Below are 27,504 nucleotides of genomic sequence, written 5' to 3' on the forward strand. Positions count from 1 at the left end.
AGTAGCAGGAAAAAATGTTGAAAAGAATGAATTAAATCACTCAGTTAGAATCTGAAAACTCTTATTTCTCTTTAAGCCTGAACAAACAAAAAATAATCATGTATTTTAAGGGCAAAAGCAGGTGAAAGCATAGCTTACAGTACAGGTGATGATGCTAATATGCATCCAATACATCTGGAACCAAGTTTTATATATGTAACTCTGAAGAATGAACAGGTGTAACAAAATATGATGAACTTCAGGAAAACAAATGGTAAAATTTCGCAGTCAATACAAGCACTATGAACACCAAGGGTGGAAATGGTTTTCATGTATATACAGATGCACACATGCACCATATGTGTGAGCAAATACTTACATATTTTTATACATACCAACACTTTTATTTTGTCCACATAACTTAACATATCTACATATATGTTCTCTCTCTCTCTCTCTCTCTCTCTCTCTATATATATATATATATATATATATATAGAGAGAGAGAGAGAGAGAGAGAGAGAGAAAGAGAAAGAAAATGATGAGAAAGAAAATGAATGGATGAGAGAAAGATGAAAATAATGGAAAGATTAGCAATTTTATTGTGTATTCCATAGAAATGTCTCCAGGAACATGTTTTAAAAACATTCAAACATTTTAGAAATTAAGTTAATTTTATTCAATATTGTTTCACAAAGTGGTAAAGCAAGGTCCAAATTGATTCAGTGTATTATATAAAATAACAAAGATCATTAGTAGTATTTCAAAACTTGTAAACAATTATTCTGACTCTAAAAACATTATCCCATTTATAGGAAAAAATAAAAATGCACAGTTATGAAACCAGAAACAGTGATTACCCTGTCATTGTTGTTGCTTCTGCTGCTGTCATTGTTGAATAATTTTCAGGATCTCATTTGCATTTTTGGAAAAGACATTTGTCATTGTTCAGCTCATTTTATAGATGAGGACTTTAGGAAAGAGAATTAAGTGATATGTCTAGGATCATACAATCAGTTAGCATCTGAGGCCAGATTTGAACTCAGGAAACTTAGTGTTCCTTATTTCAGGTCTCGCACTCCATACCTTTCTACCTAGCTTCTTGATTACACTGTCCCTATAAATAAGATGATAGAGGTAGATAGAGATAGATGATAGATAGATAGATAGATAGATAGATAGATAGATAGATAGATAGATAGATAGATAGATAGATAGATATAGCTCTATATGAATTTATATGAATATTTACTGTAAAAATGGTGAATAAGGTTTCTTCTTGTTCATATTAAAGCATTTTCCCCTTAGTTAAACAAGGCAGTCTTAGACTAACACTTGACTTCCCCCTGGTTCAGTGGAATTAGGAATTCAAGAGATCTGAGTTTTAGAGCCCATTTTCCCCCTTCCTAGACATTTCACCCTTAGGATCAATTCCTCATTTATTACTTCTTGCTTCCTCCTATCACAACAGCCAGGATGTATTTAATTAGAGGCTTAAACAATATAATCTGCACTGTCCTTACTAGATCCATTTGTGATTCCTATAATCTCTGCATACTATTTCTTATTATGTGAAAGGAATCTATTTACCTATAAAAGCTACTCTGAAGATGATATACTACAAGAAATAATTGACTCTGAAAAAGAATTAGAAAGAGCATTGTAATTTCATTTTTATTGACAACTGGAGAGCTAACTATGTCTACCAGTGTAGATGTGAAAGAGTGAAAGATATAAAGATTGAGACATAGGTAGAGATGGAAATGATAGTGATAGAGAGATTGATAGAGAGATAGATGACAGAATAATAAAAGAAAAGAGAGATGTAATGATGGATGCTACAAACAGCAACAGCGTATGAAAGAGTGATATATGGATATGTATGTACATATTTATAAACAACTATGTATCTTTTAATGCTATGTAAATATGTTGCACATGTGTATTTATAGTTATGAAATATATTTCTATGTATATATTTATGTGAATATAAATAGAGATGATAGATTGATGGAAAGATAAATAGAGAGATAAACCTATATCATCTTTCCACTTAATGATAAATACTCATTTAGACCTGTCTTTTTCCAGAATTACAACTCAATATTAAAATTCATTCTTTAAACTTCAAAATATTTCATCATTTAGTTTATTCAGTATGAATATATTGATAGCACTGCCAAAAATCAATGCTACTGTATTGAATTAATATATAATCTCACATCCTGCCTTACACACATATATATGTTTGTATATATATATATATATATATATACACACACGCAAATATAGATATATATATATGTAGATATATATCTAGAAACATACATAAGCAAAAATATATTGATGTGCTCTAGGTTTCACTTTCTTCTATAACCAAAAGTGAGAAAGAAACCATAGACGTAGAATTCTCAGAGCACAATACATAATGCAAATTTTCATTGTTTCATAACATTTTCAGGAGGTTCCTAATTTTAATTTTCATTGAGAATGAGTAGTCTTTGCTATATTTTGTAATCATATCAATTTCCACTTTCCATTCAGAAGAATCTAGCAATCAAACACCTAGTTCAAGCCATCCAAAAGTGATCTCCACAATAAACAAAGTCACTCATCTTTTTTGAAAACTGATGAGGAATTGCTGAGACCCTCAGTAAAGTCAATTAATCCTGTACATAGAAAATTCTTTTAAAGATGAAAAAATGAACAGAAACTCAAACTGAAAGAAAACATAAAACTCAATTATCCAGGCCCTTTATTTACAAGGGAAGAACAGAGATGTACAGTCTCAGACTCTAGGTTGCCCAGTTTTGAAATGACAAAGTCAGGGTTAAATAATTATCTTCTACTTCCAAAATCAGCACTCCCTCCACTAAACACATTCACACACAACTTCTTTGTCCACCAAGTATTTTTGTAGTATTCCATCATAAACATTAAGTAACAGATAAATAAAGTGCAGCAAGGAATTGATCCACATGTCCAAATCTCCTTGTAATCAGTAATACAAATTTTCAATACATTGAAGACAGGACTGGGGTCTATCATTGTAGATCAGAAAAAGGACCAGGATTCTTATTGACAAATATTTGAGATTCACATTGTTATATATATATATATATATATATATATATTTTATATATATATATATATATATATATATATATATATATATATATATATATATATATATATACAATCTCTGAGCATCTATGAGAAAGATAAAATACATGTACCTAAGAATAGCCAAAAATCTTCACAATGCTTGTAGATTCAGGCATTTAAGCTAGTCATATTTCTAAGCAAGGCAGTGAAAATGAAATTAGTTATTGATGAAAGAAATAGTCTCCAGATTGACCCATAGTCAAGTTATATTAAGTCACCAAACAGTAAGTATCTCCTATGTTCCAGACATTATTGAAACTACTTAGGTAAGAAAGAGTGGTTACAGAAAAAGACAGCTCTTGGATTCAACAAACTCATAGTCAATGGAGAGGGAAAAGCATGTTAACAAGTGTACAAAAGATATAAGTACAGGAAAAATTGAAGATAATGTCAGACAGAAAAGCACTTACACTGAGATCATGCCTGATTTTAAATTGACACAGTAAAGCTCTACTAATCAGAAGATGGAAAGAGAAATTCAAGACATCTTAAATTTAGAGTAAATGTTATTCCTTCCTAGTCATTGTAACTTTAGTGTCTCCTATTCATCTCTCCCATCTGCCTCCTCTGATATCAGGAGCAGTATTCATAAAATAGTGGTTTGTACAAAATAATCTGCACTGCCCCTTTCTAGAGTCAACATTTCTAATTCCTATAATCACTGCACATTATTTCTTATTGTGTGAAAACTGTCTATTTCCATAGTCCAGCTACATGACTTTGAACTGCTACAAGAGATAATTTATTTTGGAAAGGCATTGGAAATGACATTGTGACTTTAATCTACAAGCACTCATTGAAGACAGAAATAGAGCTACCAATGCAGATGAGCAAGAAACAGATAGAGTTAGATTTAGAGATGGATATCATAGACATAGAGATATAAATGAAGAGAAATAGAGGTAGAGACAGATATATTGATACTCCAATATACAAATATACAGAGATAGATGATAGAGAAAAAAATCAAAAGATATATCAATGAGGACTAGAGTTAGAAATGGAAATATTGAAAGAAAAATTTACAGGTATGTGTTTATATAGATATATACATGTGTCTTTTATGCTATATAAGATAGATAAAATCTTATCAGTCTTTCATTTAACCTTCTTGACTTAAACCACTTTCCCAACTTTCTCCCATATTATAAACAAACTCAACCTTAGAATTCATTTTTCAACCTTCCAAATATCCCATCATTTTATCTCATTTTTCAACTATTTCATGAACATTGCTGAATTGAACTGAAAATTGAAAACTTCAGTCTCTGAATAGACAGACCCAACATAATCTCACTTCTTGAACTATATATATATATTTATCTATTGCATCCATACATTTATACACATTCATGTTTACACATAAACAGCCATAAAGACATCCTCACAAATGTGTAATGGGAATGCATGTAAGTGTGCTCCAGATTTTGCTTTCCTCTCAATAACCAAAGAGGAGAAAGACATGACAATTCTCAGAGGAAAATAAGACAAGCTATATTTAAATGTTTTCAGTAATAACAGGAGTCTCTTAATTTTAATTTTCACTAAATATTAAATAATATTTGCTCTATTTCCCACAATTTTAAATGGCCACTTTCAGGTCAGTAGATGTTAGTAAATCTAACATCTACTTTAAGTCACTGAAAATGGTTTTCATTTAAAAGGGTTGCTAATGATCATATGTGTTCCTTGAACTTAGCTGAGGAATGGCTGAGTTTCCCAGGGAAGTCAGGCACCCTTCTATGCCTTTATCTTTCAAATATGATCATAAGAGCAGAAATTCAAAGCTGGAAGAAGCTGAGAGCTCAGTTATCCAAGATTTTTAGTTACAAAGCAAGAATAGAGGCGTGCAGTGGCAGATTCTAAGTTGCCCAGTTTGGAAATGATAAAGCCATGGTTAAGTAAGTGTCTTCTGCTTCCAAAGTCAGCATTTCTTCCAAAGAATTTATTCCAAAGTACAACCTCTCTTTTTTTTGCAATGAAACCAAATTACAAATAAAGGGATGATGGTAACAAGAGATGAAAAGTTACAGCTGACATCCACCTCCCGTATCCCCTCAGGTATCTTTGTAGCACTCCATCATGTAGATGAAAATGCAGAGAAACAATATACAGCAAAGAAATGACTCACTTGGTCCCACTCTCCTTGTGATGATCAATAACACACATTTGCAAATAATTAAAGATAGACTTGGGGCACTATCTTCATAGATCAGAAAATAACACTTTTGAGATTCACAAAGTATGTTTCATATATCATCTCTGATTGGCCTCAAAATGACTCTGTGAGTTATAAAGATAATACTATGTAAATGATTACAGGCTTATTGAGGGGAGAGGGTCAGCAAAGCTGAGGTTTACCCCCACATTCAGCTCACAGGGAGTCAACAAGCATCTATTAATCTTGTCCCAGATACTGTGGTAAGCACCAGAGTTATAAAGAAAGGCAAAACGCAGCCCCCGGCCTCAACAAACTCATAGGCAATGTGGAGAAGAAAGTAAGGCAATAATTAAGTCCTGAGAGAAGCCTAAATGATTAACCGAGTCATGAGCAGCAGAAGCAGAATTTGGACTAAAGTCTTACTTGTTTCCAACCCACCATACTCTCTACAGTATGATGCTGAGTAACATCTGAGAATAAAAACATCACTTACACTGAGACCATCCCTGTGAATTTGAATTCATACATTCAGCACTGGAGCAAACTGATCCGGCACAGAGGGGAAAAAATCATCATAATGAAAATACCTGAATTATTTGTTCTGCTATGTCTGCTTTCTAGTATATATTGTAATTGTCATTCGGTTTTCTAACTACTGAAAAGTTCTGCACATGAGCTGCATACTATTTCTTTCATCACCAATTAATTTCATTCTCACTGGCATGCTCCAAAATATGACTAGCATAAATCTCTGAATCTGTAAGCATTGTGGAGATTTTTGGATACTCTTACACTATAGAGCTTGGTTAAATATGTTTCCCTTTATCTTTTGGAGATGATTCTGGGAAATCACCAGAGTATTCATGGTAAACATCATCATTCCCTCAGATTCTGAGGATTCTTTGACCCATCCCATGAGAATAATTAGAAAGGGCATAGTCTCATAAACAACAAGGTAAAAAAGTTCCCTTTTAGTCTTATTGAAATATCAGTCATAAAAAGTCTAACCTACTGGGAGTCTCTCAGTCATTGAGGGTCTTTGTCAAAAGTCTATGAACATTTTTTCTTAATTCTGACTATATGTTTTTCACTGTGTTAAGTATAAAGAAAATAGGGGAAAGAGGAGGAAAGATAGAGACCATCATGCATAAGGGCATGAGGAAGAAATACAAAAAGAGTGCAACTAAAGGAAATGAGGAGAAGAATGTGTTGAGTTCCCCAACTAAATTGGAGTTTTAGAGATCATGGTTCTGCCCTCCTTTGAGAGGACCCAATCATAGGGATAGAGGGTAGTATTAAGATGTGAGTAATATCACAAGAACATGTCATTTCACAAGGATTTTGTTTTTTCAAATTTTAATTCATTTATTAATAATTCTCTTTTAAAATTATTGTCTAGCATTCCTTTTTTCAGATTTATACCTCAAAAAGACATTAGAAAAAGGAAAAAAAAACTTTTATGCATAACAAATATATGGAAGATCTTTTGGTGGTAAAAAAGTTTGGAAATTGGGGGAATATCCATTGAGCAATGGTTGACCAAGTTACTAAATATGAATGCTTTGGAATACTATTGTTGTGAAAACTGAACTATGTAATTCTATTGGAGAGCTATTGTGCTATTAGAAATTATGAGGGGAATAGTTTCTGAAAACTATGGGAACACATATATGAATTGCTTCAAAGTGAAGTGAACAGAAACAAGAGATGATTGTACATAGTGACAGCTATGCTGTTGAACATCTGTCAAACATCATTTATTCTGGTCAATACAATGATGGAAGTGATGGAAGACAATTCCAAAGGACTCATAATCAAAGATGCTATATACCTCCAAAGACAGACCTAATGTACTTGTGTTCAAACTGAGATAAAATTTTCTCACTTTGTTATTTTTCTTCCTTTTTGTGAAAAGTTTAATATGGATCTAACCCTTACAAAATTTCACGTGTGATTGACACCATGATAGTTACTGTCTCATTAACTGGGAGCAAAGGGAGAGAATTTAGAACTCAATTGTTTAAATATCTAAAATATAAGAATAAGGGTGACTATGTGGAGCAGTGCACAGAGAACCGGCCCTGGAGTCAGGAGTACCTGAGTTCAAATCTGACCTCAGACACTTAATAATGACCTAGCAGTGTGGCCTTGGGCAAGCCACTTAACCACATTGCCTAACAAAAACTAAAAAAAAAAAAAATTAAGAATAACAAATAGTGTTAATTCCCCTATTTTTTCTCATTCTGCTCTGCTTACTTTACATCAGTTGATATGTCTCCTCATGTTTTTAATCATCTTTCTAATCTTTTATTATAGTAAAATCATATTCCATTGCAATCATATAGCAAAACTTTTTCAATTATTCCTGAATTGATGGGCATTGCCTCAATGCCTCATTCTTTGAAAGCACCAAAAGGGCTGTTACAAATATTTTAGCATAGGTTGATTCTTGTCCTTTTTCTCTGATCTCTTTGTGAAATAGTCCTTGAAGTGGTATGGCTGAGTCAAAGAAAATGCATAGTGTTATAGACCTTGGAGCATAGCTCCAAATTATTTTCTAGAAAGCTTGGGCTAGTTCACAAATTAACCAACAATGGATTATGTCTCCTTTTTTTCCACATCACTTCCAGCATTTTTTATTATACTTTTCTCTAATGCATTATTGCAATTCATATGACATAGTAATTTTAAGGGGGTTTTTTTGTTTGTTTTTAAGTATCTGTCTTTAAGTCACCATCTTTAATAGTGCCTGGGAATATTTTTTCATATAACAAAACTGAAATATGACTGAGCAAAAATAAAATAATATTGACATGTCATTTTATAAAGCAATAGACAAAAATTTCTCATTTTATTTTATTACTGTATTTGAATTTTTATTATTTTTAGTTCACATTATTTCATCTTGCTTTGCCTTTTGCACACAAGTAGATATCAGTATAGCTAGATTGCAAAGGAAATATAGCAGTGGGACTGGAGTTAAAAAGAACAAGCTTTCTTAGTTTGAATCAGAGACCATACATTTACTATCTGTGCATGGAAATTCACCATGGACATGGAACTTCATTCTGTTTGCCTCAGTTTCCTTATGTGAAAAATGAGCTGGAGAATGAAATGGCAAATCACTCCATTATCTTAACCCTAAATGAAGTCAATTGAAGACAAACAACAGCAATTCCCTCATAGGTAGGGGTGAGAAAAGTAACATCAATGTTTTGGGGATAAAGAATTTTAAACTGAAGAAAGTCCCTCTAACAATGCAAGTCTACAATTAAATTTTAACTTATTCATTTAATGAGTTTTCTAAAGTAGTGAAAGATTTAATGATTTATTCAAGATCCTCTAGTTTTCAAAGCACTATTTCTTTTTAAATTTTTTTTTTAAATTTAAGGTAATGGGTTACGTGACTTGCCCAAGGCCACACAGCTAGGTCATTATTAAGTGTCTGAGGCCAGATTTGAACTCAGGTCCTCTTGACTCCAGGTCCAGTGCTCTAGCCATTGAGTCACCTAGCTGCCCCCAAGACACTATTTCTTAATGAAGTTGTGGTCATGCTATGTAATTTACTCTGTTCAGTCTAGCGCACCTTCCCACCAGTATTCTTACCCACTTACTTTGGGGAAATGGTGTTCTGAATTCTAATCTCTTGACTGGTGAGACACTGAATAAGATTATAATTTTTGAGGGTCTTTCAGTTATCCTCGTCACGTCTTTCACTCTTTATGTTGGGAATGTTTGAAGAAGATATCTGCTCCTACTTCTAGCTCCCTTTACTCTTTTAGAATATAAACTCCATGAGTTTAAGAAAATTATTGCTTTTGGGGGGAGATGCAAATCTTATCTATCCATCTATCTATCTATCTATCTATCTATCTATCTATCTATCTATCTATCTATCTATCCATCCATGTCTATGGTCTTCCCAATTGAAAACTGAGTTCCTTAAGCAAAGGGACTGTCTCTGTCTTTACTTTTCATTCCCAGTGCTTAATGCCGGACTTGTGACATAATATATTCTTCATAAATGGTTATTGAGTGACAAAGAAATTTTTCCTTCACCTAGATGTTCTAAAATCATTTTTTGCAGGCTTTTCCGGGTGGATTTAGACTGATTTACAATTTGGGGGGAAAATAGACTGGAATAAAATGCCTTAATTCTATCAGTGTTGAATTTTTTTCCCTTTAGTCCCAGTGCTGAATTATTTGTGCCAAATTTGGGCCAAAATATGAATTTTACAAGGGATCCATTATACTTTCAGCCTATGTTAGTATCTTCCTACCTTCCCAATAAATGAACTGAAAACAAGAAGTAACAAATAAAAGTTGAATAAACATGCTATAGCATGATCCCAAACAGAAAGAGTTAAACCATAATGCACAACTACTTCATTTAAAAATGAGGAAGCTTAGATACAAAAAATTTAATCCACTTGCTTATGGAAATATAACTATTTTTGTATGATTTGAACCTAGAACTGCCTGTACAATGGTCTATCAATTTATCATGATGCATAGGTATGAGAAAGTTATGACCACCATAATGGTCAATGAAATGAAAGACATGAATATGTGAAAGCATAAATATGTTGATAAAAAACAAAACAACCATCATGAGAGCAGCTTTTACCTAAACTTATCTATTATTGCCCAGGGAATCAACTAGTATTGCATCCCTTCTGATGACACTGTTGCCCTAAGTCAATGGGGGAGTGTCAGGATAATTCCACTGCATTCAATAACCACTTGTAAAATGTGTCTGTTATGTTTAAAATATATGTGATTTCTTCATTCTCTTCAATATAAAATTTTGTCTAACCTAAGGGGGTGCTTCTCATTGGTGCCTTGTTTTGCTGCTATATGTAGCAATTTTATTCTATGCCTTGTGTTGTCTTGTACATATAACAGTCCATAGACAAATTTCTTACCTTTTCTATGTTTTAAAGGATAGACATTTCTTTCTTGGGGAAAAATGTTCTCTGAGTTATTTTACCAATGGCAATTGCAACTTTTTGATTCCTCAGGCTATAAATAGATGATAGTCCACTCGTGCCCCAAAACAACTAATTGGCATCATGGAGATGCCATAGAGTAGGAGGGGACAGATATCCACAAAATAGTCCTAGGACATGGTCCTTAGCAAATTCAACTTTGTAACTTCAAAGAGAAAGTGCTGTGCAGCCAAGATACAAGATGGATTAATTGTCAGTCAAGGAATTTACAATCAAATTTTGAAGTAGGACTGCAATTTGCTATATATAGCAGTTGATTCATCAAGGAGTAGTTACTCAGAAAAACAATCATAAGAAACCAAAAAGTGTGGGACAGTAAAAATTGCAACAATAGTGATAGAATTCACTTTCAGGATAAACAGGTAAGTCAGCAGGAAAAATATTTTGTGTAAGACCTGCACCTCTTTCTGTCATATGAACTAGATTTCCCCATTAAGACAAAATTAAATGATCACTTCTTTTGTTATGGAACATATAGCAGTTGATTAAGTCATATTTTAAGTATTACTTACATGACAAATTAAATGACAAATATCACTAAAATGATAGAGTGTTGGTATATTTGGGTATGTAAAATTATGTTCTTTATTATCTGAAAGGAAGGAAGAAAAATGGAATGGAAAAAATGGAATAAAGGAATAAACCTTAAATGACAGACCCAGCAATTGAGGCTTCATTACTTCAGCTCATGAACTGGACTTCATTCTCTCCTTAGCAATAGCCCCTTCCAGTTCCCTTTATGTTTTGGTTCCATTTATTATAATGGCATATCCTGGAAATATCTGGATTCGTTGTATTTACATCTGTAGTTCTTTATTTTTTTGAATGATAATCTTTATGCTTTTTTAATCTATTATATGCTTTTTTTAAATATTGAGTTTCAAATTCCTTACTCTCTCTCCATCCCTCCCTGCCCTCCCAATTTTAAAATGCAAGTAATTTGATATAGATCATTCATGTGCAGTAAGGCAAAACATATTTCCATATTAACTGTTGTGTAATCAAAACCACATGAAAAACCAAACAAAAATAAGAAAAATAAAGGAAACAGAAAAGAAATCAAATTGAAATCTATGTCATTCTGCAGATAGATGACATTTTTCATTATATCTTTTGGATCATTAAATTTCTGATATTGTCTGCATTGTTCTCCTGGTTGTCCTCACTTCACTTTGGGGCCATTTATATGCCTTTCTAGGTTTTCTGAAATCATCCTACTCATCATTTCTTAGTATACTATATTTTTACTTAAAAATCAGAAAGCACAATTTATTTAGCCATTCTCTATATGATGATCATACTATCATTTTCCAATTCTTATCCACCACAAAAAGAACTACTATAAATATTATTGTACATATTTCCTTTTCCTTAATTTTTTGAACTTTTTTATATACAGTATTTATATACAGTATTGATAGGTCAGAGGGAGTTTATGCTTTTTAGTTCACTGGACATTGTTCCAATTTATTTTCAGGAATGGAAGTATTAGTTCACAACTCAATCAAGAGTTCTGTAGTGGCCCATTTTTTTGTATAATTCCTCCAGCATTTATCATTTTCCTTTCCTATCATATTAGCCAATGTGATAGATCTAAGTTTATACCTCAAAGTTGTTTCCCCTAATCAATAGTTACTACTTATCAGTTGAAGAATAACATCTCGGCCTTAAAATTTAAATTATTTCTTTATATACTCAAAAAAATGAAAAATTTAACAGAGAACTGGTTTTAATCTGTCCCCCTCCCCACAGTTTACTGCTTTATTTCTAATTTTGGCTTCACTGCTTTTAATTGTGCATTTAAAATTTTAATATAATTAAATTATTCATTTTGTTTTCTGTAATAATTATCACCCTTTATGTCTAAATTGTGTACCCATTTTCCCTCTATCTCAGGATAAGATATGAGCTGCTGCTCAATCTTACTTTCTGAAAAAATAACTTCTAGTTAAATAGTGAGATCTTGCCTCAAAAACCTGGAACAATCCAACGACTTTCATGGCCCACTGCAGCCTTGTAGTATAAATCTTGCATTGCCCTACACTCTAGAACTGACCATCACCCTGGAAGTGAGACACCTTTCCCACCAATCTCTTTTTCAATCTTGAGCTAGAAAATTCTCTTAGCCTGACCTTTTACAGTTTTTCCATGCTAGAATTTGATCTGATGAATCATTGTCAGTTTTTTTAAGAAGGAAAGGAAGAGATCAGGAGAATCCCTGACTTTATTCTTCCAACTCTCTGTAACTCTTTAGAAGGCAAAAAATGAGCACTTACAAATTATTTTTTCTCTCCAATTCATCTTTCCAACCATCCATCCATTCATCCATTCATCCATCTATCCTTCCATCTATCCATCCATTCATATGACAATCTCTGTTTTTCTGTGTCTGATGCTTTATCTGTCTCTGTCTCAGTCCTCTTCCTTGTTTCTATCTCTGTCTGCTTTTCTGTGTTTCTCTCTGCCTCTCTCTATGTTTCTGTATCTTTATGTCTGTATTTATCTTGCTCTGTCTCTTTGTATCTCTCGGTCTATCGCTCCCTCTCCCCTTCTCTGTTGCTCTGTCTCTCATCTCTCGGTCTCTGTCTCTGTTTGTGGTTATGTTTCTGTAGCTATTCAATTAAATAAATTTATATCAATTATATTCTAAGAAAAGCATAGTAGGTAGATAAATATAAAATGGAAGAAAAATATAAACTTAAGTGAAAGATGGCTTCTGTACTTAAGATATTTGAAATTAATATACAGCAATTTATGATGTACCCACTATGTGCAAAAATACCTTATTATTAAGTGCTAGAAATAAAAGGCAGAAATCAACTTAAAGACAAAAAACAGTCTTTGCCATCAAGAACTTTAACTACCACTTAAACTAAGCAAATGGTTGCATTCTAAAAATTTCCATCAGCTATTTGCTTTGATCTAGAACCTATTACATTATTTTGCATAATTGCAAAATAATTGCAGTTTCATAATTGCAGTTTCAAATTCTATCAATTAAAAAATATTTGAAAAAAATTAAAAAGAACAAAAAATATTTGATGACTTCAAGAGAGTCACTATTTGTCACAATTGAACTGACTGTATGCTATTGCAAAGGGAACAATGAATCCACCAGGAGATATCTATCAGACACATACTCCTGGATGCAATAGATAGCAACATGTAAAAGTACATGGGAAGCAAAGAAAAATAATGTATAAAATCAGGTGCAATGAAAGATTATTTCTAGCCCAATATATGAGAATATATTTTGTGCAAAATCACAAAATCAAAATTGAGGTGAAAGGACTAACCCCTTTGTCTAATCCCTTCATTTTATAAATGAGCAACTTACTTCAAAGAGTTCAAGTTCCCAAGGACCTATTACACACACACACACACACACATACACACACAGAAATATATATATATATGTATATAAACAAGCTCACATACATCCATGCATGCATACAGATACACATGAACACATATGTGTATCTCTGAACTCTATGTTTATATGTGTATCTATGCATGCATGCATGTATGCAGATATATCTATATACAGATATATAGATATATATATCTATATACAGATATATAGATATATATGAAGAATGAATAACTTCAACATGAGAAAGGAGAAGAACATTACCAACATGATGATGCAAAAATATGAAAGTGAGAAGGCAAGAATCAAGTTAAGGGGGAAATATCACTACCATTTTATTGGTTGCTTTTGGTTAAGGTTATTTACCATTTCTCTGGGGATCAAATATTGTTCCATTCATTCTTCTTATAGTACTTTTGCCCAGAGACAATGGGCTGTTTTCATGATAATGGAAATACAGACAATAACAACTAATAGTATAGGACTAGGTTATAGAAAATAAATGATTTATTCTTCCTGTCTAATGTAATACTCCCATTTCTCCCTATTGCTGTCTACTCATTAGACATGTCAAATACACCTTATTCAGGGATTTCTTTTTATCTTTTCAAGGATGGACACTACTTTCTTGAAAAAACAAACATCCTCCTGATCATCTTACCCATTGCAACTGTGACCTTTTGGTTCCTCAAGCTATAGATGATGGGATTCATCAATGGAGGTAGTATTGTATAAGACATTGCTATTAAAAGGTTTTGGATAGGTGATGTGTCTGATGTGTCCCTGAGGACTGCAATCATTGCAGAAATGAGAAACAACATGAGGATAACCAACTGAGGGGAGCAGGTGGAAATAGCCTTATAGCGTCCTTCCACAGAAGGAATCTTGAGGATACTGGTGAAGATGCGAACATATGAGGCCATTAAAAAGGCAAAGGAGCATAACAAAAAACATGAACTTGCTACAATTAATAGAAATTCAGCATGAAATACATCAGAGGATGCGACTTTCAAGACATGAGGGATATCACAGAAGAACTGGTGGATCACATTGGATCCTGAGAAGGGTAAGTGGAACATGTTGCCTGTGTGGAGAGCTGAATACACAAGGCCACTGAGCCAGGAGCCAGCTGCTGCCCAGAGGCAACGTATTGGAGTCATAATGATGCCATAATGGAGAGGGTGGCAGATGGCCACAAAGCGGTCATAGGACATGGCCACAAGCAAAGCAAATTCTGTTGTTCCAAAGAAGAGAAAGAAGAAGATCTGAGCAGCACAGCCAAGGAGGGACAAGGACTGAATGCCAGACAAGGAATTCACAATGAATTTAGGAAGTGTGATTGAGATGGTGCAGATATCCAGGAGAGACAAATTGCTCAGAAAAAAGTACATGGGACAGTGGAGGTGTGGGTCCGTAATAATGGCGGCAATGGTGATAAAATTTCCCAGAAGGGCTGCTAAATATATCAGAAGGAATAGCACAGCATGTAAGACCTGAAGCTCGCGCATACTGGAAAATTCCATGAGGAGGAATTCTGTGATGATGGAGAAGTTGCTCATTCCTGCTGGTGAGCCAAAACTTTATCAAAATCAAATAACATTATGAGTAACAAAAAATATATTGAAAAGAATGAAATAAAGTAGTAATTCAGAAAGAACCTTAAAAGTATCCTGTCCCATTTTTTGTGAACAAAAGAAAATCACACCAGGGGAATTCAGAACTTGCTATAGAAAATGATGAGGCTAAGATATATCCATTAGTTCCAGAACAGTGTTATATATACTTAGCGATGCAGAATGACAGAGTAAATTATACATAATTAACCTGGAGAATAAATGGTACCACTTATAAAGGTAATAAAGAGGACCATCAGCATTAGGGATGGAAATAAAATTAGAGAATGTGTGTTTGCAGAAACACACACATGTGTGTGAGTATATATGTAGATACACTTATACACATGTAAACACATATATAAATAAATGTATTTGCAAATACATATCTATATATCTATTTCCTATATAAACTTACCCATGTATGCATATAGAAATATCTATATTTATCCATATGCTGAGAGATTAAGAATGAGATAAAGATGAGGAGGAAATAATTGAATATTTTTATTGCCTATTTAATAAGGTTGTGTTGAGGACAGTGATTTGAAAAAATTCATGCATCATATAATTTGTTAATTTTATTGCTAGTATTTTATCCCACAGTGGTAAAGCAAGGCCCACAGAGATCATTTTATCCAAACTAACAAGACCATTTGTAGTAAACTCAGAACTTGAAACCAATTATTCTGACTCTAAAGCCATTTTTCCTCAAAAGAAGACAGACATTCAAATTGCTATGAAACCAGAAATAGTGATTACTCTGTTGTTGAGCTCTGGTGTCCAGTTCTCTATGATTCCCTCTGGAGTATTTTTTTTGCAAATATTTTAAAATAGTGTGCCATTTCCTTCTATAGCTCATTTTTTAGATGAGAAATCGAACAAACAGGATAAAATGACTTGCCCAGAGTCATACAGCCAGCAAGTATCTAAGGCTAAGTTTGGACTCATGAAATTAAGTCTTCCTGACTTCAGACAGTGTTATATAGCTCATCAATTACTCTATCTTATATTTAGATGATCAAGCATTAGTATTTAAAATTTATACTCAACAGAATGGAACAGAGTAGAAATGCCATCTCTTCTAAAATGCTAGTCATATTTTTGTTTGATTCCTTTGCTTACCTCATCTCTCCATTTGATAAGCATTTCAATTACTGATTCTGAGTTAATAAATAAGCTATTTATCAACATTTTACTGCTCCTATATGCTTCCTCATTCTTGCTAAGAGTGTCCACACTAATCACTTTGTGTTCTTAAAAAGAAACAGAGGTCCCATTTTTGTTCCCACATTTGAATGACTAGCAGAAGACTTTCAGGCAGAACTTCTATCTGAATTAGTTCCCTTTTAATACTCACTCACTGAGAATCCTCACCATAACTAATGTAAAAAAGGATTTTCGTTGCTCTAGTGAGGGTATCTTTAACATAGTTAATAGAGATCTCCTCTGAAGATAGCAATGTTTCATATCTTCTTGAATGATCATATGATAGAAGTAGGAATTCAAGAGATCTGATTTTTCAGTTGATTTTACTCCTTTCTAGACATTTTATTCTTTTATTTTTTTTAGAATTTTGCAAGGCAATGAGGTTAAGTGGCTTACCCAAGGCCACACAACCAGGTCATTATTAAGTGTCTGAGGCCGGATTTAAACCCAGGTACTCCTGACTCCAGGGCCGGTGCTCTATCCACTGTGCCACCTACCCACCCCCAAGACATTTTACGCTTAATGCCATCTATTTATCTCTCACTTCTGGATGATCAATAAAATTAGTTATTTGGACAATATCAATGCCACTAGATCCAATATTTCTAGTCCTTATAATCATGGAGAGTGGGTTGACTTAGGAAGCATAAGACAGGTTCATGATCTATAAAATTAGTCATTTGGACAATATAATCAATACTACTAGATGCAATATTTATAATTCTTATAACCTTTCCATACAATTTCTTATTGTGAGAAATGAATCTCTTTCTCCAGAGGAGCTACTTTTTAATTTAACTACCTGACTTTTAAAAGGAACTAGGAATGGCATTAAGATTTTATTTCTAAAGGCACTTGCTGGAGATCAAGATATGGCTACCAATGCAAGACACAGAGCTACAACTAAAGTTAGAGATGGAGATGATAGAGAGGGAGAAAGATAAAGTGAGAGATAGGTAGAGGCAGAGATAAAGTTTGAATACTGATATATAAATACATATACATATATATATAGAGAGAGAGAAAAAAGCAATAGATAACAAAGAAATAAATGAATAGATATACAGCTAGCTGTTACAAATAATAGACATATTGAATGATATATATTTACATATATGTTTTTAATTCTTTATTCACATTGGTACAATCTAAACATATGGAAATATATAGTGTGTATATAAACCTAAACAATTTTTCTTTACAAATATATGTACTTATATGTTTGTTTATGAAGAGAGAGAGTGGTCCTAGACAGACTGATAGCTAGATAGATAGCTAGATAGATAGATGGATAGATAGAAGGATGATAGATAAATGCCTATATCATCCTTCTACTTCATCAAAAATATTCTTTTGGATCTCATTCTCTTTCCCAAATTTTCCTTCAAAGCTGAACTCCCAAGTCATCTTCAATTCATTCTCCAACTGCCTAAACATCATTTGTCATTATTTGTGTCAATGGTCAGCCATTTAAACAACTGTGCCTGAAATCACAAACCTAGCATAATTTTACCTCTTGCCATATTGGTAGAACCATATAAATTCATCTGTGACATAGATGCACCAATAGACATTCCTATTTATACACACATCCACATAATACAAAGCATACATACACACTCACACCCATATATGCAAGTAAAATATTCATTGTTGTGCTCCAGGGATCCCTTTCTTCCTATATAACCAAAAGTGAGAAATAAGGCCCAGACTTAGAATTCTCAGAGGACAACATGAAAAATATAAATTTAGCTAGTTTCTGGTCTAATCAGCAAGCTCCAAATTTTAATTTTTCCTGAGAATTGAGTAACATTTGTTTTATTTCCTGCTTATGTAAATTTTAATTTTCTATTCAGTAGACTCTAAAAGATCTTGAATTGACTTCAAGCCATTCAAAGTGATATCCACATAAAAGATTTAATGAAGTTTACACAGCCTCTTTGAAAATACTGGGAAATTTCTGAGATCCTTGATGAAGTCAATCATCCCTTTAAATATGTCTTTTTCATCAAATATGATCATGGGAGCAAAAACTTAAAACTGGAAGAGAGCATAGATTTTAATTGTCCAGACCATTTATTTATGAAGGAAGGAAAGATTGACTCTAGGTTGCCCAGTTTGGAAATGACAAAGCCAGGGTTAAATAATTGTCTTATGCTTCCTAAGTCAACCCACTCTCCATTGAACTAGGTCAAATGTTCAAACCATCTTTGTTGTAACAAAATTAAATACAGATAAGAGGATATTGGAAACAGAAAAATGAAGTCAGAATGGACACACAACTTCTATGTCCCCCAGACATCTTTATAGCATTTCATCATAAAGATTAAGCTATAGATAAATAAAGTGAGTAATTGGTTCATTTGTCCAACTCTCCTTGTGATCAATAACACAAATTTATAATTAATTAAAGGTAGAACTGAAATGTGTCATATATCAGAAAAATAAACATGATATATCTATGTAAGTCTAGTGATTCCCAAAACACTCTATATATGTCATCTAAGATGAGCTACAAAGATGATACTATGCACATGATACAAGCATGTGAAGGAGGGATCAACAAGACTGAGATTTACCAATAATGAATTCACAATTATCAAACATTTATTAAGTGTCTCCTATGTCCCAGATACTGTGGTAAGCCTGGAGGTTGCAAACAAATGCAAAAGACAACTCTTGACCTCAGCATACTCACCTTCAATGGGGAGGAGAAAACAAGTAAATAAATAGGCACAAATGACATATGTACAGGAGGAAATGAAGACAATCTCAGACAATCTCAGCCTATAAGAGTCAGAAGCAGAATTTGGAATAAGTTCCTCCTTAATTTCAATCCATTATGTTATTTGCAGTATAATGCCAAATTACATATAACAAAAAAAAAATCACTTCCACTAAGATCATTCTTTTGATTTTGAGTTTGCACATTAAGTCCCTGAGCAAACTGACTAGCCACAAAAAAAATAACCATAATCATAAAGAAAACACCTGGAATATTTTTCTGGTGTATATATGATCCAGAATAAGTTGTTATTGGCATTAGGTTCTCTACCTAGCTGTAATAATACACATAATCTGGAGAATATTTCTTTCCTAACTAATTAATTCCATTCTCATTGGCATACTCAAAAAAAACAACAAGGTGCTGAAGTCTAAACCTATGAACCTGCAGGAAATATGGAGAATTTTGTTGATTTTTATGTTACAGAACTGGTGATATATATTACTCTGTGTCTTTTGGGGAAGGTATTATGAAATCATTAGAGGATTCAAGACAAACAGCGTCATCTCCTTGCTTCCTATGAATTCTCTGACCCATCCCTTGAGAATCATTAGAAAGGACACAGTCTATTCTCCCTTTAGTCTCATTAAAATATCTGCCTCAAAGTATAGGCCATTGGGTGTCTCTCCATCGAAGAGCTTCTTAGTCAGTAGTCAATAAATATTTATTGAATACTTAGTCTATTTTAGGAGCTAATGTATTTGTTAAGGAAATGAGGATATGAGGAAGAAAGGGAGTCATCTCTCCTTAGGGTAGAGGAAGAAGTTCAAATTGGGAGGAAATGAGAAGACAATATTAGCCTCCCCCATTAAATGGAAATTTTAGAGGTCATGACTCTGTCCTCTAGTCATGGGTCCCAATCACAGGAATAAAGTGTAGTAAAAGGATGTGTCACATGATTGATTCAATATCACAAGATGTTGTCATTTCACAATGACTTTGTTTTTTGTTTAATTCATTCATAAATCTTAATTCATTTTTAATTTTAATTTTTTGTTATTTAATATTTTTTAGTTCTGTACTGGAATTAGATCAAAGGTAAAAGGCAAAATATAAAAATATTTAAAGAGGCTTTTTGTGGTGACAAAGTATTGGAAATTGGGAGGGGGGTTGCCCATCAATTATGGAATGACTGAACAATCTGTGATATGTCATTGTGACAGAGAACTATTGTGCTATGATAAATGAGGAAAGTGGTTTCAGAAAAAAAAAATGAAAGACATATGGATTATTGTTCCAAAGTTAAGTGAGGTGAATGAAGACACAGTTGTTCATAATACCAAAATTATTTAATGATGATCAGTTGTGAAGCATTTAATTACCTTGATCAATAAAATGATCTGAGACAAAAAGGATCCATGATGAATAAGGCTATCTTCAAAAAAACTTATGAACTCTGAACTAAGATTGAAATAAAACTTTCTAATTTTCTTATTTTTCTTCCATTTTGTAAAATAACTATAATGAATATGTCTTATATGATTTCATGCATATATAATTTAAATCAGAGAATGTAGAACTTAATGTTTTTATGATAAAAAAATTACTGAAATATTTTGATTCCCATTTTTTCTTATTCTACTCAGCTTTCTATGCATCAATTGATATGACTCCCCATGTTTTTTTCTGAAATCACACTTCTATTTATTTCTTATTAATCCAATAATATTGCATCATAATAATAAATTACAACTTGCTCTGCCATTCTCTGTATAGGAGGGCATCCTTTCAATTTCTGATTCTTTGTCATCACAAAAACATTCTGCTAAAATATCTATGAATATTTAAGTCCTTTTCCTCTTTCTTCAGTCACTTTGTGAAGAAACCCTGGAAGTGATATTGCTGAGTCAAAGGGTATACCCTTTGTATTGATCTTTGATCATAGCTCCAAATTATTTTCGAGAATGGAAGGACCAATTCACAATTCAAGCAACATTGCATTAGTGTCTATATTTTTCCATATTACATCCAGCATGTTATTTTCCATTTCTACCATGTTAGCTAACCTAATAAAGATGTCACGATAACTCAGAGTTTTGGGTTTCTAATTGAATTTCTCTGATCAATAGTTAATGATATGATGATACTAAAATATACGATTTATATAATACTGGAAATGAGTGAATAACAACAAAGCAATATTATATCATTTTAAATTAATAAATAAAACAATTCACCATATTTGTTTTGAACTATACCTTGACACTTTGAATTTTTTTATTATTTTATGATTCTAAATCTTACTCCTCACCTTGCTTCTTCTAGAGCTAGAGGTCAAGGGAGCTAGGTAGCACAAGAATTATATTGCTGGGCTATCTTCCTCAGTTCAAATGGACATTTGCTAGCTTTGCAAACTCTATCTCATTTGTCTCTGTTTCCTCAGATGAAAAAGGAACTGGAAAAGAAAATAACAAATCACTCCATTACCTCTGCCAAGTAAACTCCAAAAAGGGTCCTAAGGTGTCTTACATAATTAAACAACAATTCCCTTGCAGGGATAAGGAAAGGGTCTTCACCTTCACTGGGATAGGGAACTGTAAGATGAAAAAATCCCTTATCAATGAAATTCTATGACTTCTTTGCACCTGAGGTATTTAAAGTTTTAATCTACACAAAGATTTTATGACTTATCTAAAATCAACTACTTTTTCAAGGTACCATTTCTCATAGAAATTCATGGCAAGAGGGGCAGCTAGGTAGTTTAGTGGATAGAGCACCGGCCCTGTAGTCAGAAGGACCTGAGTTCAAATATGAAGCCATCAGACACTTAATACTTACTTGGCTTTTTGAACTTGGGTAAGTCACTTAACCCCACTTCCTGGCCAAAATAAACAAACAAATAAGAAAATAACAAAATAAGAAATTCAAGGCATGCTACTAACTTGATTCTTCTTAGGTTTTTCTCTAGTATACTATAACATTTCACCAGTTTTCCAAATTACCAGTTTTGGGGTAATGTTGCTCTAAATTCTGTTCTTCTATTTTATTGGAAATGATTATAACTTTTTAAGTTGTCTCGGAACTTATATACACTTCTTTCCCCTTTTAGGTTTTACAGACTAGGGATAAGATATGGTGACCTTATCTCTATATTCCCTTGATATTTTTCTTCCTTTTTTAAGAATGTAAGTCTATTGAGGTTAGAAATTGCATTATTTTTTTGAAGGGAGGCAACTCTCTCTCTCTCTCTCTCTGTCTCTCTACATATATATATATATATATATATATATACATACATACATACATACATACATACATATATGTGTGTGTGTGTGTGTGTGTGTGTGTTGATTGTCTTCACCATTAGACTGTTAAGTCCTTGAGATCCAACACCAGGACTGGTCTTTCTTTTTATACCCAGTGCTTAGCATAGAATAACTGACATTAAATATGTTTTATAAGTGGTTATTGAATTACCAACTGACCTGTCCTCCTAGATGGTCTAAAACCATTTTGGCAATATTTGGGGGGAAAGTAGACTGAGATAAAATATTTTAAATCTTAGAAGTCATCCTGTTCAAGTTCCTTACTTAAAAATGAGGAAACAGATCAAAAGAAATTAAACCACTTGCTCAGGGAAATGCAAATAATTGTGTAATTTAAACTTGACTGTGTCTTTAGTGTTCTATGCATTTTTAATGTTGCCTCAGTAGGGGAAAGACGTGGCCATTATATTAATGAGTGGAAGAAAATATATAAAAGTAATAAGGTATGGGGCAGCTAGATGGTGCAATGGATAGAACACTGGCCCTGGAGTTAGGAGAATCTGTGTTCAAATCTGGTCTCAGATACTTAATAATGATCTAGCTGTATGACCTTGGGCAAGTCACTTAACCACACTGCCTTGTAAACCCCACCCCCCAAAAAAGTAATAAGGTATACTATGTGTTGTTAGAAAAAACACAACCATACAGATAGAAAGTTCTGGCTAAATTGATCTATTATTGCTTGGGAGATCAACTAGTGTTTCATCCATTCTTCTGATGATAGTGCTACTCTAAGTCAAAGGGATGGTGTCAGGGTAATTCTACTGTGGACAGTATCCATTTGTTCTTGCCATTATGTTTCAGAATAAAGGGCTCATTCAATGACTTCCATGTAAATTTATATTTGAGAGGGTGGCTTTCTGGAACATTGTTTTTGTGCTTTATCTACCAATTTCATCTTATCCCTTGTGACATCTTGCTCATAGAGCAGTCCAAACATATTAGCTTTTTTACATTTTCAAGGATGGACAATTCTTCCTTGGGAAAAAAAAATGTCCTCTGAGTGATCTTGCCAGATGTGATTTTCTGATTCCTTAGCCATGTATAATGAATCAACTGATGCCCAAAGACAACTTGTTAGCATCATGGTAATGTTATATGGTAGGGAGTGACAGATGGCCACAAAGTTCACATAGAGCATGGACAGTAGTGAGGCAAACTTTGGTGCTTCAGAGAAGAGATGAAGAAGATCTAAGCTGTGCAGTCAAAGAGGGATTTGGAGTGATTGCCAATCAAGGAGTTTACAATCAAGACTTGAAATATGACTGAGATGTTACAGAAATTCAGCAAGGAGTTTTTCTAAAGAAAATACTTAGGAAAGCAAAATGTGGGAAAGCAATAATTTCAGTAATGGTTAGAGGATTTCCCATCAAGACTTTCAGAAACATCAGGAATAATAACATTTGCATGTCCTACATTTTGTGTGACCTGCAATATACAAAGACGAGATTAGTTTCTTTTCTACCCTTATGAAACATACGATCTAATAGTTAAGTCCCTTTTTTCATAAAATGATGATGATAAATTGCATGAAAAGATAAAGAAAAATGATAGTGGATGGATGCACTTTAAATTGCAAAGCTAAGTTCTTTAATTAACGGATGGGAAAAATATTTTGATATTTTTATTTAATATTAAGCTCCAAATTCCCTCACTGACTCCTTCCTCCCTGAAACTTCCTATAAAAGACAAGCAATTGGATAAGAATTATACATATCCAATTATGTACAATTATTTCAATATTAATCATGTTGCAAAAGAATGCCCAGACAAAATAAAAATAAAAACATTAAAAGATAAGAGAAATAAATGAAGATTAAAAAAAGCAGGGTTCAATCTACATTTTGGCTTTATCACTTCTTTATATGCAGTTACCAATTTTTATTTGAAGTCTTGGATCATTGAACTGATAAGAAAATAAATTATTCATGGCTGATCATCTTGTGATATTTTTGTAATTATTTCCAATGTTCTCCTGGTTCTATTCTCTTCACTATGTCTTCCCAAGTTTTTCAGAAAATATCCTCCTGGTCATTACTTAAAAATAAAGAACCACATTTGTTTAGTCATTTCTCAATTGATGATCGTGCTTCACTTTCAAATTTTTTTTAATACAAAAAGAATTGCCATAAATATTTTTGTATTTGTTTCCATTTATTTATTTGATAAACTTTTGGGTGTATAAATATTGTAGTGGAACTGCTATAGTTTTTTTAAAAAATTACTTTTTTTTAATCAATAGGACAAATAACCACATTATTTTCAAGGATCTTAGGACTGTTCACAACTCCACCAGTAGTAGATTAGTGTCCCAGTGATTTTTTTTCCATAATCTCTTTAATATTTTTCATTTTCCTTTCCTGTCTTTTTAGTCAATCTGATAGATTGAGTTTGTATCTCAGAGTTGTTTTCTCAAAGCAATGATGATCCATTATCAAAAAAGAAATGATTTCTGTTCATTTAAATTTCACAATTTGAGAAATAAGTTATTAGAATAATTTGTAATTTTCCCCTAATTTCCCCCTTTCCTTCTAATCCTGGCTACATTGATTGTGATTGTGCAAAAAAAAAAAATTTAATAAAATCAAACTACTTCTTAGTTTTTTTTCCAAAAATTTTAGTTAAATAGTGAGTTCTTATCCCAAACCTAGAAACAATGCAGCCAATTTGAAGGCCCACTGTTGGCTTTCCAGGGTGCAACCTATACTACGTTGTATTCCAGGCATAACCATTAACTTGTTCAACCTTTCCTGCAAACATCCCTTCCAGTCGTGGGTTGAATTACTTTTTTCCCCTTGACCTTTCACTGGCTATGCAAATCCAAAATTCTATTTTAAGTATCATTTTAAAGGATTTTTAGAGGGGGAATTTGGAACAGTTAAAGTTTGTCCCTGCCTTTATTCTGCCATCTTTAACTCTTTAGAAGGCAAAAAAGGCACTTAATAAATGATTTTTCTCTATCCATCCACTAGTTATTCATTGATACTGCTATATCCTTCAATATCTGTCTGTTTGTCTGTCTGTCTGTCTGTCTGTCTGTCTGTCTCTCTCTCTCTCTCTCTCTCTCTCCAGCCATTCAATTAAGCATATTTTCAGTAACGACTTCCTAATTAAAAGATGCTATTCCAGATAATAGTTAAATATAAATTTAAGTAAAAGACAGCTGCTTTAGAAGCTTGAAATTAATATAAAATAATTTATGATGCATCTGCTGTGTTCAAAAACCATGTTACATGCCAAGAATAAATAAGTCTTTGCCATCAAGAAGATTAGGCAGTCCTAATTAGCATGAATAATTAATGCCCTGAGGTAGTTGTATTTTTATAATTCAAACCAGATATTTCTCTTGGATTGCAATAAATTACCATGTTTTGCATAATAGTAACTTCAAATTGTGCCCATTAAAATACACATGATTACTTCAAAAGAACCATTATTTATACCATTTGAACTAGTTGTATGCTATTGGGAATGAAACAGAAAATTATCTAGGAGAGTTAAGGCATTTATACTTCTAGATGTAATAGAAAATACAATTCAATAAACTCAAGGAAAAAGAGATAAACATATATATGGATAAATATATATAATATATATATGATATACATATTATATGTATATAATATATATTGCATGCATATATATAAACAATTAAGTGCAACAAAAGATTACATCCAGCTTTAGGAATAAGGAAAGATTTTGTCCAAAATCACACACTATAAAAATTGAGAAGGGACTACAGCAGTCATCAAGTCCAACAAACTCATTTTAAAAATGAGAAAATGTAGGAAAAAAGAATGTAGCTCCCCCCAAAAATATTAAATATAAACATATATATACAGATCTATATAATTATGAATTAAATATTGTGTATCTGTATATGTGTGTGTATTTAAGGGGCGATTAGAACTACATTATGCTAAGAAGGACATCACTATCATAAAAATGAGTGATTAAGGTGATGTGTCATCCTTCCTTTTCAAAGAAGATTCTGATATTAAGAAGGTAATGTTATGACTAGCAAGTGAATTGGATTTGAGTGAGGGAGGCTGTCTTAAGGCACCTACCTCAATTTCCTCTGGAACCATCTGGACTAGACATGAATCAGAACAACTAGAGATGTACCTGAATGGGAGACAATCACAATCAAGTGCCTTCTCCAAGGTCACAGAGTAGAAACTGCCAGAGGCCACATTTGAACTCAAGTCCTCTTGCTTCAGGGTTGGTTCTCCAAGAGTATGACAATGAGAAGACAAGAAATAGTCTGGGGTGGGGGGGTACAAGCATTCTTATGACTGCTTTTTGTTATGCTTATTACCATTGTTCCAAGGGATAAATTAGCAATCCATCCATTCTTCTGATAGCAAAGTTGCCCAAAGACAAGGGCTGACATCATGAAAATTTGAAAATAGAAAATAACCACTTCTAAGATGAGTCTATGTTAGATGCATGAAAACCTTTTTCTGCCAAGGGCAAAAATTTAAATATTAAACTGCTATATTTAATCAATGAATTCTCCTCTAAAAAAGCCCTAGATTTATTGAATTCTGAGTTCTTCCTGCTGGCTTTGGCAGTGCCAGACCATATGATTTCATGAACCTTCTATGACCTACACTGGGGATTTACCCACCCCTATTCTATGTTATATGAAAACAAATGATTGATTCATTTATCTTATGTGGTATGTCATCTCAGGGGCTGTTTTGCTGAATAGTATTCTTTTTGTTGCAATTACTCCTCATTTGGGGCTATCTTATATGTCACCTTACACATTTGAGGGATCAAATACATATTCTTCAACACTTTTGTGATTTCATAGATGAACATGTCTTTCTTGGGGGAAAACAATCTGCCTGATCATCTTACCCATGGCAACTGTAATCTTCTGGCTCCTCAGGCTATAGATGATGGGATTGATCAATGGAGGCAGAACTGTATAGGCCATTG

The 27,504-nt window shown here is 33.0% G+C and overlaps 1 protein-coding gene across 1 annotated transcript; it reads right to left on the reverse strand.

Moving 5' to 3' along the window:
* Nucleotides 1-36: 36 nt before the first annotated feature.
* On the reverse strand, nt 37-27,502 carry LOC141519448 (olfactory receptor 14I1-like). Its single transcript, XM_074231688.1, has 4 exons — nt 27,424-27,502; nt 26,683-26,821; nt 14,346-15,262; nt 37-77 (listed from the first exon to the last, which is right to left on the reverse strand). The coding sequence occupies exons 1-4, from the start codon at nt 27,500-27,502 to the stop codon at nt 37-39; spliced, it is 1,176 nt and encodes a 391-aa protein (XP_074087789.1).
* Between the last annotated feature and the right edge of the window lie 2 nt (nt 27,503-27,504).

This window comes from Macrotis lagotis, chromosome 3, assembly GCF_037893015.1.
Source record: "Macrotis lagotis isolate mMagLag1 chromosome 3, bilby.v1.9.chrom.fasta, whole genome shotgun sequence".
Lineage (NCBI taxonomy): Eukaryota > Metazoa > Chordata > Mammalia > Peramelemorphia > Peramelidae > Macrotis > Macrotis lagotis.

What these genes read in the sequence shown, in the direction of transcription:
- LOC141519448 (XM_074231688.1), bottom strand. Translation starts at nt 27,502, where the DNA reads ATGGCCTATACAGTTCTGCCTCCATTGATCAATCCCATCATCTATAGC. An exon ending in GAAGATTACAGTTGCCATGG is followed by an intron (nt 26,822 to 27,423) that starts GTAAGATGATCA and finishes CCCCCACCCCAG; the next exon opens with ACTATTTCTTGTCTTCTCAT. An exon ending in AAAGGTCACAGTTGCAATGG is followed by an intron (nt 78 to 14,345) that starts GTAAGATGATCA and finishes TTGTTTGTTCAG; the next exon opens with GCTTAAAGAGAAATAAGAGT.